Here is an 18995-nt window from a genome sequence, read left to right on the forward strand (position 1 = left end):
TCAGTACTAGAAAATTTCCATTGTATCTAGTTGTTGTTGTGGTCTTCAGTCCTGGTTTGATGCAGCTCTCCATGCTACTCTATCCTGTGCAAGCTTCTTCATCTCCCAGTACCTACTGCAACCTACATCCTTCTGAATCTGCTTAGTGTATTCATCTCTTGGTCTCCCTCTGCGATTTTTACCCTCCACGCTACCCACCAATACTAAATTGGTGATCCCTCCATGTCTCAGAACATGTCCTACCAACCGGTCCCTTCTTCTAGTCAAGCTGTGCCACAAACTTCTCTTCTCCCCAATCCTATTCAATACCTCCTACTTAGTTACGTGATCCACCCACCTTATCTTCAGCATTCTTCTGTAGCACCAAATTTCGAAAGCTTCTATTCTCTTCTTGTCTAAACTGGTTATCGTCCATGTTTCACTTCCATACATGGCTACACTCCATACAACTACTTTCAGAAACGACTTCCTGACACTTAAATCTATACTCCATGTTAACAAATTTCTCTTCTTCAGAAACGCTTTTCTTCCCATTGCCAGTCTACATTTTATATCCTCTGCACTTCGACCATCATCCGTTATTTTACTCTCAAAGTAGCAAAACTCCTTTACTACTGTAAGTGTCTCATTTCCTAATCTAATTCCCTCAGCATCACCCGATTTCATTCGACTACATTCCACTAACCTCGCTTTGCTTTTGTTGACGTTCATCTTATATCCTCCGTTTAAACACACTGTCCATTCCGTTCAACGGCTCTTCCAAGTCCTTTGCTGTCTCTGACAGAATTACAATGTCATCGGCGAACCTTTGAGTTTTTGTATCCAGTATAAGCCCAAAAATTTCGTTGTTGGGGGGGGGGGGGGGGTGGAGGGGCGGCGCACCTTCCCCCCCCCCCTCCCCATCTCGCCTGCGGGTCTGGCAGGAGCAAGTGAAGGAGGATATCCAAACCACAACAAAAGGAGTAGACAGGGATACAGTCCTGGTACATGGGCAGTCACAAGTGAAAACTGAGTGATGGTAACTCTGTTGTTCAGACAATGGGGGGAGATACAGATCAACGAGGTGTCTCCACGGCAGCAGCCTCTGAGTTCTGTATACTGGAGCGCACGCCGATACGAACCCGCGCCGGTCTTATTGCGCCGCGACGATATTTGCAGTGACCGACCGACCGACCTCAGAGGCCTGCAGAGTATTTTACGACCTCCGCCTGGTGAGAGGTGAACGAGGTAGGTGGCTGGCGCTTTCATGTCTCGGTGTCCCTGTTGTGTGAGCCGCCCCTGCTTGTAGCAACCTACTGCCCTGCGCAGTTCCTTTGGCTCTCTCACTGTACACCCATCCCCACCACCCCTGCAGCTCCCTAGCCGCGAGAGAGCGACTTGTCTGCCTCTAAAAGGTCTTTCGCTATTATAGATAAACACGAAAATCGTAAGAAATTTTGGTCTTATGTCAAAGCGGTAGGTGGATCGAAACAAAATGTCCAGACACTCTGTGACCAAAACGGTACTGAAACAGAGGATAACAGACTAAAGGCCGAAATACTGAATGTCTTTTTCCAAAGCTGTTTCACAGAGGAAGACTGCACTGTAGTTCCTTCTCTAGATTGTCGCACAGATGACAAAATGGTAGATATCGAAATGGACGACAGAGGGATAGAGAAACAATTAAAATCGCTCTAAAGAGGAAAGGCCGCTGGACCTCATGGGATACCAGTTCGATTTTACGCAGAGTACGCGAAGGAACTTGCCCCTCTTCTTGCAGCGGTGTACCGTAGGTCTCTAGAAGAGCGTAGCGTTTCAAACGATTGGAAAAGGGCACAGGTCATCCCCGTTTTCAAGAAGGGACGTCGAACAGATGTGCATAACTATAGACCTATATCTATAACGTCGATCAGTTGTATAATTTTGGAACACGTATTATGTTCGAGTATAATGACTTTTCTGGAGGCTAAAAATCTACTCTGTAGGAATCAGCATGTGGTTCGTAAAAGACGGTCGTGTGAAACCCAGCTCGCGCTATTCGTCCACGAGACTCAGAGGGCCATAGACACGGGTTCCCAGGTAAATGCCGTGTTTCTCGACTTCCGCAAGGCGTTCTTCGATACAGTTCCCCACAGTCGTTTAATGAACAGAGTAAGAGCATATGGACTATCAGACCAATTGTGTGATTGGATTGAAGAGTTCCTAGATAACAGAACGCAGCATGTCATTCTCAATGGAGAGAAGTCTTCCGAAGTAAGAGTGATTTCAGGTGTGCCGCAGGGGAGTGTCGTAGGACCGTTGCTATTCACAATACACATAAATGACCTTGTGGATGACATCGGAAGTTCACTGAGGCTTTTTGCGGATCATGTTGTAGTATATCGAGAGGTTGTAACAATGGAAAATTGTACTGAAATGCAGGAGGATCTGCAACGAATTGACGCATGGTGCGGGGATTGGCAACTGAATCTCAATGTAGACAAGTGTAATGTGCTGCGAATACATAGAAAGAAAGATCCCTTATTTAGCTAAAATATAGCAGGTCAGCAAATGGAAGCAAATTCCATAAATTATCTGGGAGTAGGCATTAGGAGTGATTTAACATGAAATGACCATATAAAATTAATCGTCGGTAAGGCAGATTCCAGACAGAATCATCGGAAGAATCCTAAGGAAATGCAATCCGAAAACAAAGGAAGTAGGTTACAGTACGCTTGTCCGCCCACTGCTCGAATACTGCTCAGCAGTGTGGGATTCGTACCAGACAGGGTCGATAGAAGAGATGGAGAAGATCCAACAGAGAGCAGCGCGCTGCGTTACAGGATCATTTAGTGATCGCGAAAGCGTTACTGAGATGACAGATAAACTCCAGTGGAAGACTCTGCAGGAGAGACGCTCAGTAGCTCGGTACGGGCTTTTGTTGAAGTTTCGAGAACATACCTTCACAGAGGAGTCGAGCAGTATATTGCTCCCTCCTACGTATATCTCGCGAAGAGATCGTGAGGATAAAATCAGAGAGATTAGAGCCCACACAGAGGCATACCGACAATGTTTCTTTCCACGAACAATACGAGACTGGAATAGAAGGGAGAACTGATAAAGGTACTCAAGGTACCCTCCGCCACACACCGGCAGGTGGCTTGCGGAGTATGGATGTAGATGTAGAAGCGGCTAGTAGACGACAGTAGAACACGTAAATAGTTCTAATAAACGTAGATCCTCAAACCAGTGATTTCTCCTATATGAGATAGGCACAAGTGCTGCCGTTCCAATGCTGCAACACTGTGTCCAATGTTATATTTTTGGACAATGTTCCTTATAGTGAACCAAAGCCATGTGTACGGTTCACAACGTGATGATGTTTGGTTTTTGGGGGGCGCTCAACTGCGTGGTCATTAGCGTCTGTACAAAGGCCCAATTTTAACACAGTCAATTTTTTTTTTACGCAGTCCAGTCTACCCACTGGCACGAATGATGATGATGATGATGATGATGATATTGATAACACAAACACTCAGTCCCCCGGCAGAGAAATTCCCCAACTCGGCCGGGAATCGAACCCGGGTCCCCGTGAACCAGAGGCTGCAGCGCTAGCTACTAGACCACGACCTGCGGACGGCCGAAATCTGCCTTTACATGAACGCGGGCCATGTGGAACGCCTGTAACGTGTTTCTCCTGAAGTGCGTATCTTCCTTCACTTTGTATCCCCAGGGTCCCCTTGTTCTAATGTGTTTACCAATACCTAGTTATAATACGTCGTATTAGAGAATCCATTGTTTTCCAGACTTAACGGGGAAGACCACATTAGGTTCAAAAAAATCCCTTTTTTATTGCATAAACCGTTAGCTTAACTATCCAAGAATGTCAAAATTTCAAAGCGAAATTCGCATTCGTTTAGATTTTATGAGCATAGAACGGAAGGAAATTCTTCGAATATATGAAGATTTATGAAGGGATGAATTACTAGAGAGATGTTTAGGCGGCCACACACAAAATGCGAACGAAAATTTTAATTCCACTGTTAGGCGATTAGCTCCTAAACACTTGCACTCCCGACTAACAGTCGTCGAATTGGCATCTTACTTAGCAGCGGGCTTATTCAATGAAGGAAATTCTTCCCTTGCGATGGTCACGAACGAGTCGGGAATTGCAGCAGGCACGCAAAGCTTCAGTTGCGCCGTCAGAATCGACGCAGTTCATTAGAATCGAAGGAAGGTCGGAAAGCACTGCTGCGACCTCAAAACGAAGCCCGTGACGAAGAAGAACGATTAATATACGGTGCTGGGATCGCGGATTAATCGGTAAGCACTTTACATTATTGTTAACTTCCTCGAATGTCTAGTTATTCACTATTTGCTCTGTTGCCGTAGGTCTTTCGGCATTGTTTACAATACTCACTTGCGCTTTGTAATGCACATAATTTTAATCCAACGGAGAAGTCTAGTGTGTCCAGACTTTTTTTTTTTTAATTTTAATCCAACTGTCAAAAATGACAGAATGAATGGACTGTGTTAAGAATACTTCTACTGCCCCTAGAGCGTTGTGTGTAAATTTTGCACGTTTAAATGAATACGGCGTCGCAATTTAAACATTTTATTGACAGAGACCGAGCTGTAAATGCACCTACAATTAACTGAAAAATCACTTCCAAAAATCAAAAAAGCCAATTTCTCCCATTTTGTCTAAGGTAATAGAATTGTTGCACCCTGCCATGGCACTAAGGTAATGTGGAAAAACGGTTGCTGTAATAATCGGAACTGCTAACAAGAGTGCGAGTTCTGTCAGCTGAAAAAACATTTCGGTAAACTTAATTCTACATATTGTGTTTTCAATTGGAAGATCATTTACATAGACTGCCTTCAGTAATCAACCTATGACTCAACCATATGGAACTCCACTAAAGATTTGTCCCCATTCAACAAAATTTTCCCCGTATTCACTGGTCAAAATTACGTAGCACAATTTTATGTAATCCTAGAAAAAACATGTTTTTATAGGGAGAAGGGTGATTGATGATGTATGATTTTTTTTGAGATATTCAAACAACAGATTTTCAGTTGTGACTTTTTGGATGTTCTGAATCCGTATGACGTGAGGCATATCAAAGAAAATGTCGACAATATGAACTGTTAGTGGTCACCTTGTTTGCTCTAAGACGCCCAGATGGAGAATTGTGTTATGTGGTTGAAATCTATCACAGTGGGAAATGTTTTCTGTGGGTGCGCCTAAATAAATTAATAAAAAATTCCGACGATCCTTCTGGCATCTTTCAGCGAAACACGTAAACAATTTCTGTAACATTTTTCTACTTATGGAAGACCATGTACACATATCACAGACGAGACTGGACCTTACATGAAACGACGCGGAGAAATTTCAACCAATTCATGTTTCAGATTATTTAGCACAGCTTCGAGCATCAGTGAAAAAACAAAATGAATGACTATAGACAACGGTGACTTACATATTATACAGAGTTATATTTCAATTTTTTTTAGACACATTCACAAAACACATATTCCGTTGTGACGTTTCCGACTACACGTTGGGTATCTTCAGAAACGAGGTCTTTGACGACATATGTCACACACACACACACACACACACACACACACACACACACACACACACACACACAATACCGCATTGTTCGAATTACAACTATTGCTGCCCTACTGTTTTCCATGTGTTGCCCAAGATGGGCAGGTTCCGAAGATGGCCAATTTTCTAGTTGAAACTGATCGCTACCTTAAACTCTTGAGATTGTATATATAAAAAGAAACTAACAAGCTGTCTTTCAGTTATCTGTTAGTGACTCATTTTGGAGTACAAGCTATTTTCATGAAATCAACCTTATTTACCGTGTATTAAATGGAACGCTATTTATATATATGCGCGATAATGGCCCTCAGCCCTTAACCCCGTGGAATGCAACTATGTTTCTATCCCCTATCCGGAGAAATCTCCCCCATATTCATGGACCTGCAGCTAAAAAAAAAAATTAGCATTCTATGTAAGCAGAATGTTGACTGACATGTTACAGGTTTTTTTTATATTTGTTGTTGTCACATAGGCATACTCAGTTGTTGTTGGTGTTAGGACAGCAACCAGCCACAAATTTACTTTCAGTTCCTTTATTCAAAGGGTACCGTTACCAGTTTCGAATCGTTGCGATTCATCCTCAGACGGTTTACACGCTTTCTTTATGACATGTGGTGTGTTTTTTACAGATTGTCGTGAAACGTCGGTTTGGAGTGTTTGTTTTCATAGCATTCGTCGAACAGATGTAAATGCATTCCCACAGCATTTTTATTGTTGCACACGTAAATTGTTCTCACTGAACACTTAAGATTTGTCACTGAACACTTAAGATTTGTCACTGAGAAGATTTCTAACACGCAACATATGTTTTGATACATACAAAGATCTTACAAACATATGAGTATCGTATGTTTGTAAGCTCTTTGTATGTATGAGTATCATATGTTTGTAAGCTCTTTGTATGTATCAAAACATGTGTTGCGTGTTAGAAATATTCTCAGTGACAAATCTTAAGTGTTCAGTGACAAATCTTAAGTGTTCAGTGAGAACAATTTACGTGTCCAACAATAAGAATGCAGTGGGAATGCATTTACATCTGTTGGACGAATGCTATGAAAACAAACACTCCATACCGACGTTTCACGACAATTAATCTGTAAAAAACACACCACGTCATAAAGAAAGCGTGTAAACAGTCTGAGGATGACCACAACGATTCGAAACCGGTAACGGTACCCTTTCAATAAAAGAACTGAAAGTGAATTTGTGGATGGTTGCTGTCCTAACACCATCAACATTTGTCTTCAAACAGCAGCCACGGTCTCCATCATGTCATCGTATGACAAAATTGCATACTCAGTTGTGCTGTTTGTGGACGTACAATGCATTGATCATCAGCTGGATAGGTACGTCTTTGGCACCGTATGGCGTGCAAAACATTCACGACACACACACTGCCACTATGACAACTCATATGGCGTGAAAGACGTACTGATTCTGAAGATTGTGAATTTGACGTCGCAGCTGGATACGTGTTTTGTGAATGTATAAAAAAATAATCCGCTTTCTTTCCGCCGTCGTATTTACACGACGGCATTCTGGGACATTAGAAGAAGCTCTCGCTGGCTGCGGCACAGAAACCACCGGGAGAAGGGCAACAAAACGCATTCGCTGTACGAACTCTGTGTTGACACCCGCGACGCTGCGACGAAGAGCTTTTCTTCTCCTCCTCTGGCCTCAGAAACACTGGAAAACACCAATACGGCGTGCTGACGCCGTAAACACACGCAACACTCGTCGCACGCTGTCCTACGCTTCTGCGCAGTACGCAAATCGCAAACAACACACACACACACTCCGCAGGACAGATCGGCGCGGCACTGCCACGGAGAAACACCCCGGCACGGAAGAAAACAAAATAACGCCGACAAGAGACGATCAAGGCGCGCTGAAGTTAGCTGGCAGTCAGAACAGATGAGGCGCCGGTAACAGTGGAGACCCGGCCGCGATCGCGCGCGGATTGCAACTGCGCCCGCAGACAAAACACGGCGCCGCGAACAGCTGACGGCGCCAGAGGCTGCGGCGGCCGCCGCTAGAGGCGCAACGGTCGCGCGACCGCTGATAAGCTTATCTCTGGCTCGCAAATGCCGACAAGCGGCGATCTCTCTGCCTAGACTGCATGTCTAATAATTAATGGTGTGTACGATGTGTGATCAAAAAGTAACGGGTATCTTTCCAATTCCGCGGGTTTTATGCATACAATTTAAATATAGACTTCTATCAGAAATCGGTAGCTAAGGTAGAATATTCAAAATTTCTAGGTGTATGCATTGATGAGGGGTTGAACTATTGTTTCTACCCTGATCAGGAGTCCAGTTTCTAGGATGGCCTTCGGCTGTGCGTCTGAGGTATGACTTGTGCGGTTCTTACATTGAGGTTCTCATAATTGTACCACAATGGTCTATAACGTCCTCGCCTAAAGTCAAAATACCTATTTGCACACCTTATATCGTTGGGCATAAATACATATTCTCTATAGGCGTCCCTGAACTGACGCACTAAATCATCCAAATTAAGCTTATAATACCACAATTCTTCCAACACAATAACAACTGCAGAATAATTAAACTTGTTGCCATAAAATGTTATAGCAATTTCATCAATCCTCTGCTGGTTGTTAGCAACAAGGAAGGCGAGGCGTAGATCGTCCGGGTAATTTCGGATATGGTCCCAGTTGGCATAAAAAAATTCCAACGCAGACATTAGCTGTAAACAAATACCTTTATTCAGAAAGTAACATTACCTTTCCTCTTACAAAAAGTCATATAGACTCTATTCCTTACAACAGATGTAACATATTTAACTTCACTTTGAACATTATCGTTTTTCTCAGGTTCATCACCAGCACTTTGAAGTCCAATGTAAAACAGATTGGTACCTTGAAAAAGCCGATTCTTTACTTTACATTTGAGTATGGAAAAATGGCATTACTAAACATGGGTATACGGGTATGACGTCGAAACAGAGGCCAATCTTCCCAACTGAAACTGCCTGAAGAGCCAAGGTCGGGAAAAAAAAAAATTCGACAAGTTCGATCGCATGTGAATGTTCTTCTCACTGTTTACTTAGATTACAATGGGATTGTGCACCACGAGTTCCTACCTTATGGTCGTAAGGAATACTACCTAGACGCCATGTGTCATTCGCTTGAAGAAAAAAAAAAAAAAAAAAAAAAAAAAAAAGTTCAAATGTGTGTGAAATCTTATGGGACTTAACTGCTAAGGTCATCAGTCCCTAAGCTTACACACTACTTAACCTAAATTATCCTAAGAACAAACACACACACCCATGCCCGAGGGAGGACTCGAACCTCCGCCGGGAGCAGCCGCACAGTCCATGACTGTAGCGCCTAAGACCGCTCGGCTAATCCCGCGCGGCTCGCGTGAAGCAATCCGAAGGAAATTACCAGAACTGTGGCAATACCACTCGTGGAAATTTCATCATGACAGTACTTGCACGCACACCTCAATGCTTCTTCGTGATTTTTTTTGGCAAAAACGAAACAGTCATGTTGCCCCAACCACCGGACACGCCCCCCTGAGACTTCTTTCAGTTCCCGAGGCCGAAAACCACGACAGGGCGTCGTTTCGCCACCACTGATGAAAGCAGAATCACTGAAGGGGCTGAATACGATAGCGAAACCCGAGTTCCACCAAGTGCTTCTGAGATCGGAAAAAGCGTTGGCTCAAGTGTATTATATCTGAGGGGATTCCCTTGAAGTGGACAGACTATGTTTATTAACCAATAAAGATGGTTTAAGAAAAAAAATTTCCGTTACTTTTTTACCACATCTCGTAGAGGCCGTACTACACAGCTCGACATAAAAACTGCAGCGCAGGGTCGATAGGAAGTATTAAAATTTGGCTTATCGCACGTATGCATATTAGAAAGACTATATTACGTGATAAAAAGTACCCGGACACACATTAGTTGGCAACAATACGGCCTGTGACCCACCCTTTGCCTGTATGAAGGGTCGAACTGTGCCGGCGACACGCTGAGTGAGGTGTCTGGGTAAGTGGGCCGCTTCTGTGTTGGCAGCGCTGTGTAGCGCTTTGCTCTGCATCTCTGACTGCACTTCGTAAGAGAGACTGTGGCTAGTCGGACTCGTTGGAAGGTAGTCGCCAGTAGTGTTGGGCAGTTGGAAGTTGGTCGCCAGCAGCGATGGAAGTACGAGGTGCATTCAAGTTCTAAGGCCACCGATTTTTGTTTTCTAATTAACGACTCACCCGAAATCGATGAAACTGGCGTTACTTCTCGACGTAATCGCCCTGCAGACGTACACATTTTTCACAACGCTGACGCCACGATTCCATGGCAGCGGCGAAGGCTTCTTTAGGAGTCTGTTTCGACCACTGGAAAATCGCTGAGGCAACAGCAGCACGGCTGGTGAATGTGCGGCCACGGAGAGTGTCTTTCATTGTTGGGAAAAGCCAAAAGTCACTAGGAGCCGGGTCAGGTGAGTAGGGAGCACGAGGAATCACTTCAAAGTTGTTATCACGAAGAAACTGTTGCGTAACGTTAGCTCGATGTGCGGGTGCGTCGTCTCGGTGAAACAGCACACGCGCAGCCCTTCCCAGACGTTTTTGTTGCAGTGCAGGAAGGAATTTGTTCTCCAAAACATTTTCGTAGGATGCACCTGTTACCGTAGTGCCCTTTGGAACGCAATGGGTAAGGATTACGCCCTCGCTGTCCCAGAACATGGACACCATCATTTTTTCAGCACTGGCGGTTACCCGAAATTTTTTTGGTGGCGGTGAATCGGTGTGCTTCCATTGAGCCGACTGGCGCTTTGTTTCTGGATTGAAAAATGGCATCCACGTCTCATCCATTGTCACAACCGACGAAAAGAAAGTCCCATTCGTGCTGTCGTTGCGCGTCAACATTGCTCGGCAACGTGCCACACGGGCAGCCGTGTGGTCGTCCGTCAGCATTCGCGGCACCCACCTGGATGACACTTTTCGCATTTTCAGGTCGTCGTGCAGGATTGTGTGCACAGAACCCACAGAAATGCCAACTCTGGAGGCGATCTGTTCGACAGTCATTCGGTGATCCCCCAAACCAATTCTCTCCACTTTCTCGATCGTGTCTTCAGACCGGCTTGTGCGAGCCCGAGGTTGTTTTGGTTTGTTGTCACACGATGTTGTGCTTTCATTAAACTGTCGCACCCACGAACGGACTTTTGACACATCTATAACTCCGTCACCACGTGTCTCCTTCAACTGTCGATGAATTTCAATTGGTTTCACACCACGCAAATTCAGAAAACGAATGATTGCACGCTGTTCCAGCAAGGAAAACGTCGCCATTTTAAGTATTTAAAACAGTTCTCATTCTCGCCGCTGGCGGTAAAATTCCACCTGCTGTACGGTGCTGCCATCTCTGGGACGTATTGGCGATGAACGCGACCTCATTTTAAAACAATGCGCATGTTTCCATCTCTTTCCAGTCCGGAGAAACAGATCGGAGGCCTTAGAACTTAAATGCACCTCGTACTGTTGGGCAGTTGGAGGTTAACAGCCAGCAGTGGTGGATGTCAGATGTGAGAAGTTAGCATTGATGGAGGGTAGATGTCTGAAGTGTTAGTGAAGGCGAACTATCAGTACATGTTCCACTGGGAGACTGAATATTATTCATGATTATATACCTTTGTACTAGATGTCAGTGACGATTTATACTCTTGTCTTAGCTGGATGTCACATTATTAAGGTAAAAAACACATTATTTGCGTGTTTTGCAGATTAAATTGCCTTTACCAGCTGCTAGTTATTTTATTTATCCCATACGCGTTTCGCCTTCTCCTGTTCTAAGGCATCATCAGAGGGATGTATAATGATACAGTTTTGTTAGTTATAGATTATCAAACACTTCACTTAGCGATTTTTTTGTAAAAATGTAATTACTTACGGTTTACTCATCTGCGTTTCCTCCCATCTGGTCTGGAGTTCGCACTACCACTTTTGTCACTGTTCTATATTCACATCATTGTATTTTCGCCATCCACACACTGTTCACCACGTTTCTCACTCTTTTTTGTGATGGACTATCGTTCTTCTGTCACTCTATACAACCATTTCGTCGTACACTTCTTTTCACGGAGTAAATATTGCGACTCCATTACGTGTTTCATCGTCTTTGGTATGTTTACCTATTTGTAGCCAACCTAACGAACTATATGTTGCTGACCAGATGGGAGGAAATGCACATCAGCAAATCTTAAGTAATTACATTTTTACAAAAAAATCGCTAAGTGAATTGTTTGATAATCTATAACTAACAAAACTGTATCATTATAGATTCCACTGATGATACCTTAGAACGGGAGAAGGCAAAACGCGTATGGGATACATAAAATAACTAGCAGCAGGAAAAGGCAGTCTGGTTTGCAAAACAAGTATTTATATGCTTGCTGCAGAGGATGGCCACACAAACAAACTTGTTATACATGATTTGGTTTGCAACAAAATCCTTCCTTTGCTAACCACGTGCCTATTAGTAATTAGTGACTTTAGTAGTTAGTGACTTTAGTAGTTAGTGACTTTAGTAGTTAGTGACTTTAGTAGTTAGTGACTTTAGTAGTTAGTGACTTTAGTAGTTAGTGACTTTAGTAGTTAGTGACTTTAGTAGTTAGTGACTTTAGTAGTTAGTGACTTTAGTAGTTAGTGACTTTAGTAGTTAGTGACTTTAGTAGTTAGTGACTTTAGTAGTTACTGACTTTAGTAGTTACTGACTTTAGTAGTTACTGACTTTAGTAGTTACTGACTTTAGTAGTTACTGACTTTAGTAGTTACTGACTTTAGTAGTTACTGACTTTAGTAGTTAGAATCTTTTCTTTAGGTAGCAGTATTGACGCTCGCTGTATTGCAGTATTTCGCTTTAATGAAGATTTTTCCGAGGTAAGTGCTTGATGAAATGTATAGGTTACTGTTAGGATTTCTTTTTAGTCAGACCCATTCTTTTGAATTAACTATTTGAAATCAGGTTACACTTTTTTTTAAGCAGTCAGATTGCGTTGCGCTAGAATATTGTGGGTCAGCATTGACATTATAAGAAAAGGTAAAGTAGGCTCTGTACGTTCAGTTTTACTCAGCTGTTTCAGAATCAAATAACTTAGAAGTTTCAACTACCCATTTCATTCAGCAATACAAGCAGAAAAGAATTTCAATAAAGAAGTTTCATCTGAATGTCTCTTCCTCAAGAGCCAGAAACATGCAAAGGCAGTGATGTTGGAGAGAAGTCAACGTTCTCATCCGAAAGGTGTTAGATTGTCTTCAAGTCGAGACTCTGGACTGGTATTAATTAAAAGTTAATGCTGTTCAAAGAAATTCATGATTGTATGTTTTTTAAATAAAATGTTACGGAGTTCGAGTGTGCCCCTCTGCGTGCGATATATCGCAAAGTAGGTCCGGTACATATCGATTGTTTCGCTGCGACTCACTCGAATCGCATCCGCTTATTTCCGACAACAATAGCAAAGACGGAACAATTCTTGAAACACAGTATGCCACCCCATTTTGCAAATCTTTAGGGAAGTATCCCAGAAAGGTCCCATTCCTAACCTCTACAAGAAAGTATTCAGAAAATGATATCAACGTTCTAAATGCACAGATTTTTCACGTGGCCGGCGCTCTTCCTCGTCATTGATACGCACAGGCTTGACTTTGAGATAAAATGCACGCAGTTACTATCATGCCTTTTTATTATTTGATCTTGCATATTCCGACACCTTTCATGCATTTTTAAGTATTTTTCATGCATATTTTAAAGTTTTCATTACGCATATAATCCGCCCGCCCCGATTACCTATTTATGTGGCACTTGTGGTATTGTGAACGAAGCAAGTCAGAAACTGTGGTCTGAATATGCCTCCCGCTGTTGGATTCTGACACATGGCAATGGGCGTCTCTGTCTCTCACACAACGCACAGCAAAACTTTCTCAAAAACAATCGGCATTGTAATGTTTTCCTAAATGAGACAGCATTTGCGGAATCTTTTCTTATATAAAAGAATGTACACCATATATGTTCCAAAGACATCGTGTCAGAACTATATGTATGATAATGAATACAGGATAAAGCAATCAATCAAAATTTGCACCACTGCCAAGTGAGCTAGAGAGCCGGCTCAGAACCGCACCCTCGCGCTCTCTACTTTGAAGTCTCCACTGTGTACGCACTGTGAAGCAGGCGATTTGAGGCTGACGCGGTGCTGAATCTTACTTTATAGTCAAACGCCACATGCGTTCCTTATCAAATCTCCATCTACCCCTACAGGCAACTATTACGAATTGTGGAACACCGTGTATTCTACAATTCGCATGTTCGTGAATTGAACAACTCTCTCCACTCGTGCAAACATACTTTAGCAAGAAGTAGCGACTCACACATAAGAACATGCCAGTAACAAAACTGAACTCCGCCCGAGCATGTCATGAAGTTACAACGGTACCGACCGGTCGCCGTGTCATCCTCAGTTCACAGGCGTCACCGGATGCAGATGTGGAGGGGCCGTATGTCAGTTTCCGAGACCGGAGCCGCTACTTCTGAGTCGAGTAGGTCCTCAGCTTGCCTCACAAGGGCTGAGTGCACCCCGCTCGTCAACAGCGCTCGGCAGACCGGATGGTCACCCATCCAAGTGCTAGCCCAGCCCGACAGCGCTTAACTTCGGTGATATGACGGGAACCGATGTTACCACTGCGGCAAGCCTGTTGGCACGAACATGCCACACGCATGATATTTTCCACGACAGTTTTCTTATCCGTCAATGCAGCACAACCAGTTCTGTGAAAGCCAGTCTGCTATCTCAACAACTTCCGCCAAAACACTCTCCGCCAGTCTGAGAGACTTCTGAACAGGGAATGTCCACTTAGCTACCTGACACAAACACACATACCTGGCAGCCATGCAACTGCCAAGAAGATACTGGGCAGCGTCAAGAATAAAAGCAGCTCTTTACAAATGGCTGATGACATCCCACAGCCCAGAATGTGAACGTAGCCCATCGGAGCAAACTGTAGACCACTTCATTAAAGAATAACCAAAAAAAGAGATTTGAACCAGACTGAAGATATTTCATGACAGCCTCTCCAGAAGCTGCTTGGGAGCTTTCTGTACAAGGCACACGGAAGGAACTGTGAAATTAACTTCTCTAAACGTTCACCTCCTGTGCTTTTAAAACTAGTTTATTAACGATTTCGAAACACTGTTTCCTATCCTGTTTTTATGTTCGACACACGTCAAAATTACCTGCAGTTTTGCCATAATTTATATAAAAAAAGAACACACACACACACACACACACACACACACACACACACACACACACACACACACACACTCATGAGGGCAGTACGTTAGAATAAGGGGGACACTTACCGCTTTCCTCTTATCCTCGGCCGAGACGGCTGAATGGGACCGATGTCTGAACATGTCCATCACCTGAAACACACATCACGCCACACTGTCATTAAAACACCACAAACACCTGCTGCAAACCGAGCCACATCATCGAAAGATTAAGATAAACCTTGGTGCCAGAGAGGGGAAGGGCAACAGGCAGATTCCATATTTCTAGATTTTCAACAAAAGGAAAAGGAGGATAATGGAGTGTAGTCGAATTAAGTCGGGTGATGCTGAGGTAACTAGATTAGGAAATGAGACACTTAAAGTAGTAAAGGAGTTTTGCTATTTGGGGAGCAAAATAACTGATGAGGGTCGAGGAGGAGAGGATATAAAATGTAGACTGACAATGGCAAGGAAAACGTTCCTGAAGAAGAGAAATTTGTTAACATGGAGTATAGAGTTAAGTGTCAGGAAGTCGTTTCTGAGAGTATTTGTATGGAGTGTAGCCATGTATGGAAGTGAAACATGGACGATGAATAGTTTAGACAAGAAGCTTTCGAAATGTGGGGCTACAGAAGATTGCTGAAGATTACGTGGGTAGATCACATAACTAATGAGGAGGTATTGAATAGACTTGGGGAGAAGTTTGTGGCACAATTTGACAAGAAGAAGGGATCGGTTGGTAGGACATATTCTGAGGCATCAAGGGATCACCAATTTGGTATTGGAGGGCAGCGTGGCGTGTAAAAATCGTAGAGGGAGACCAAGAGGTGAATACACTAAACAGATTCAGAAGGATGTAGGCTGCAGTAGATACTGGGAGATGAAGAAGCTTGCACAGGATAGAGTAGCATGGAGAGCTGCATCAAACCCGTCTCTGGACTAAGGACCACAACAACAACAGATTTTCGAAAAGCATTTAACACAGTGCCCCATTGCAAGCTGATGATAACGAAGGTACGAGGATATGGAATGCGTTCACAGATATGCGAGTGGCTCGAAGACTTCTCGAATAACAGATCCCAGCATGTTGTCCTCGACAACGGGTGTTCATCACAGACAAGGGTACCGCCAGGGAAATGTGACGGGAGCGCTGATGTTCTCTGCATATGTTACTGATTTGGCGGACAGGGTGGGCAGAAATCTACGGCTGTTTGCTGATGATGCCATCAATGTTTACTGAAATGTAACATCTGTACTAGTAATATTTGTATCATAATACGAGGGTCACTCCGAAAGAAACGCACACTATTTTCGTAAAAATACAGTTTTCATTCTGCACGTGTGTAAGTTTTACAGCGTGTAGATTCATCCTTCCCGCTTGTTTTCAAACTTAGTTCAACCTGTTCCCGTGAGTGGCGCCGTCGCAGCATGTCTTCGAGATGGCTGCTACACTTGACGTTCGTCAGAAGCAACGTGTTGTCATAGAATTCCTGTGCTGTGGCAACGAGACAGTGGGGAACATCCACAAGATGTTGAAAAAGGTGTACGGAGATGCTGCTGTCGATCGCAGTACAGTTAGTCGGTGGGCGAGCAGGTTACGTGACGAAAGCGGGCACGGCAATATTGAGGATTGTCCTCGCAGCGGCAGGCCTCGTACTGCACACACTCCAGACAATGTGCAGGGAGTTGAATTGGTGACTGCTCACAGACGCATCACAGGGAACGAATTGTCACGCCACGTTGGGATAGGGGAATCAAGTGTTTGAAGAATACTGAAAGTGTTCGCGTTAAAAAAGGTTTGTGCCAGGTGGGTTCCCAGGATGTTGACAGTGGTTCACAAAGAAGCAAGAAAAACGGTATGCAGCGAACGTTTGGAACAGTACGAGAATGGTGGAGATGAATTTCTTGGAAGAATTGTGACAGGTCATGAAACATGGCTCCATTATTTTTCACCAGAGACGAAGAGGCAATCGATGGAGTGCCATCGTGCAAATTCACCCAAGGAAAAAAAAAAAAAATTCAAAACCACACCTTCTGCTAGAAAAGGTATGGCTACGGTGTTTTTCGATTCCGAAGGACTCTTGCCTTTGGACATCATGCCAAGTGGAACCACCATAAATTCTGATGCATATGTGACGACACTGAAGAAACTTCGAGCTCGACTGAGTCGTGTTCGACCACATCGGCAAAAGCAGGATGTTTTGCTGTTGCACGACAACGCACGGCCACATGTCAGTCAAAAAACCGTGGAAGCGATCACAAAACTCGGATGGACAACACTCAAAACACCCGTCTTACAGTCCCCTACCTGGCTCCATGTGACTATCATCTCTTTGGGAAACTGAAAGACTCTCTTCGTGGAACAAGGTTTGAAGATGATGACCTCCTTGTGCACGCTGCCAAACAGTGGCTCCAACAGGTTAGTCCAGAATTTTACCGTTCGTGTATACAGGCGCTGGTTCCAAGATGACGTAAGGCAGCTGAGAGGGATGAAAATTATGCGGAGAAATGAAAATATTGTTCCTAAAGGATGTACTACGCACTGTAAAACTTTCAAACATGTAAAAAAAATAGTGTGCATTTCTTTTGGAGTAACCCTCGTACTAAAGTTATATAGTTTGTCCTAAACAGAGAAAATTTAAGGACACTGGAATTAGTCGCTGAGTTCTTCCATTGGCGTTGGTCAGTGCAACATCGAGCATTGGTATGCAACTGTTAAAGAGTGTCCAGAAACTGAAAATGAGTTTTATTTCTCTTATACACGGTGTTACAAAAAGGTACGGCCGAACTTTCAGGAAACATTCCTCACACACAAATAAAGAAAAGATGTTATGTGGACATGTGTCTGGAAACGCTTAATTTCCTTGTTAGAGCTCATTTTAGTTTGTTCTTCCACCTACGCTCAATGGAGCACGTTATCATGATTTCATACGGGATACTCTACCTGTGCTGCTAGAACATGTGCCTTTACAAGTAGTACACAACATGTGGTTCATGCATGATTGAGCTCCTGCACATTTCAGTCGAAGTGTTCATACGCTTCTCGACAACAGATTTGGTGACCGATAGATTGGTAGAGGCGGAGCAATTTCGTGGTCTCCACACTCTCCTGACCTCAATCCTCTAGACTTTCATTTACGGGGGCATTTGAAAGCTCTCGTCTAGGCAACCCCGGTACCAAATGTAGAGACTCTTGGTGCTCGTACTGTGGACGGCTGTGATACAATACGCCATTCTCCAGGGCTGCATCAGCGCATCAGGGATTCTGTGCGACGGAGGGTGGATGCACGTATCATCGCTAACGGAGGACATTTTGAACATTTCCTGTAACAAAGTGTTTGAAGTCACGCTCGTACGTTCTGTTGCTGTGTGTTTCCATTCCACGATTAATGTGATTTGAAGAGAAGTAATAAAATGAGCTCTAACATGGAAAGTAAGCGTTTCCGGACACATGTCCACATAACATTTTCTTTCTTTGTGTGTGAGAAATGTTTCCTGAAAGTTTGGCCATACCTTTTTGTAACACCCTGTATACTGAATAAGACATCTGTTGAGAAAACTGCATCTGCTAGTAAGGAGGAACAATAACAATGAAAAAATTTAAAAAATTATGGAATGTGATAGAAACATTCATTAAAATCAGTACATGTCTTTTTTTTTAAATTTTGGAACTCACAGTGCACGGCAAGTCTAGAAAGTTTAAAGTGTGCACATAAAGTACCCCCCTGTCCCCTTGTTGGTATTGGTAGGGTTAGCACTGAGGTAGCTTTGGATACAGCGAAGTATGAGGGTGGATTTAGATGGAACTTTAAATGGGTCATGTAATTTTCCCAGATTCTGAAGGAGGCAGGTGTGTAGTGGAACAGCAGGGGTTCTGACTGACCTTGGAGACGGGCCCGCGGCTGGTGTTGCTGTCGGAGCCGGCGCGCGGCCTGCCGCTGCCGCCGCTACTGCTGTGTCCGTGGCTGCCGCTGTGCCCGTGGTCACCGCCCCCGCCACTGCTGCCCTCGGACTTTGATGTCGATGACGAGTCTGAGGTCTTGCTGCTGCCCCCACTCGAGCTCGGGGACATCAGGGAGTGCTGCAACATTGTAACATCCGTGTGTCGTATAATACCGTGAGACAACTC

The 18995-nt window shown here is 43.8% G+C and overlaps 1 protein-coding gene across 1 annotated transcript in view; it reads right to left on the reverse strand.

The window, feature by feature from the left end:
• Positions 1 to 18995, reverse strand: part of LOC126232153 (inhibitor of growth protein 1 homolog) — a 154559-nt gene that overhangs the window by 127549 nt on the left and 8015 nt on the right. The window contains exons 2-3 of the mRNA XM_049942458.1: positions 18750 to 18947; positions 14957 to 15019 (exon numbers count right to left, since the gene is read on the reverse strand). Coding sequence (XP_049798415.1) covers positions 14957 to 15019; positions 18750 to 18947 — 261 coding nt within the window. The remainder of the gene's footprint in view (positions 1 to 14956; positions 15020 to 18749; positions 18948 to 18995) is intronic.

The sequence above is a fragment of the Schistocerca nitens genome, unplaced genomic scaffold (genome assembly GCF_023898315.1).
Source record: "Schistocerca nitens isolate TAMUIC-IGC-003100 unplaced genomic scaffold, iqSchNite1.1 HiC_scaffold_463, whole genome shotgun sequence".
NCBI classification, from domain to species: domain Eukaryota; kingdom Metazoa; phylum Arthropoda; class Insecta; order Orthoptera; family Acrididae; genus Schistocerca; species Schistocerca nitens.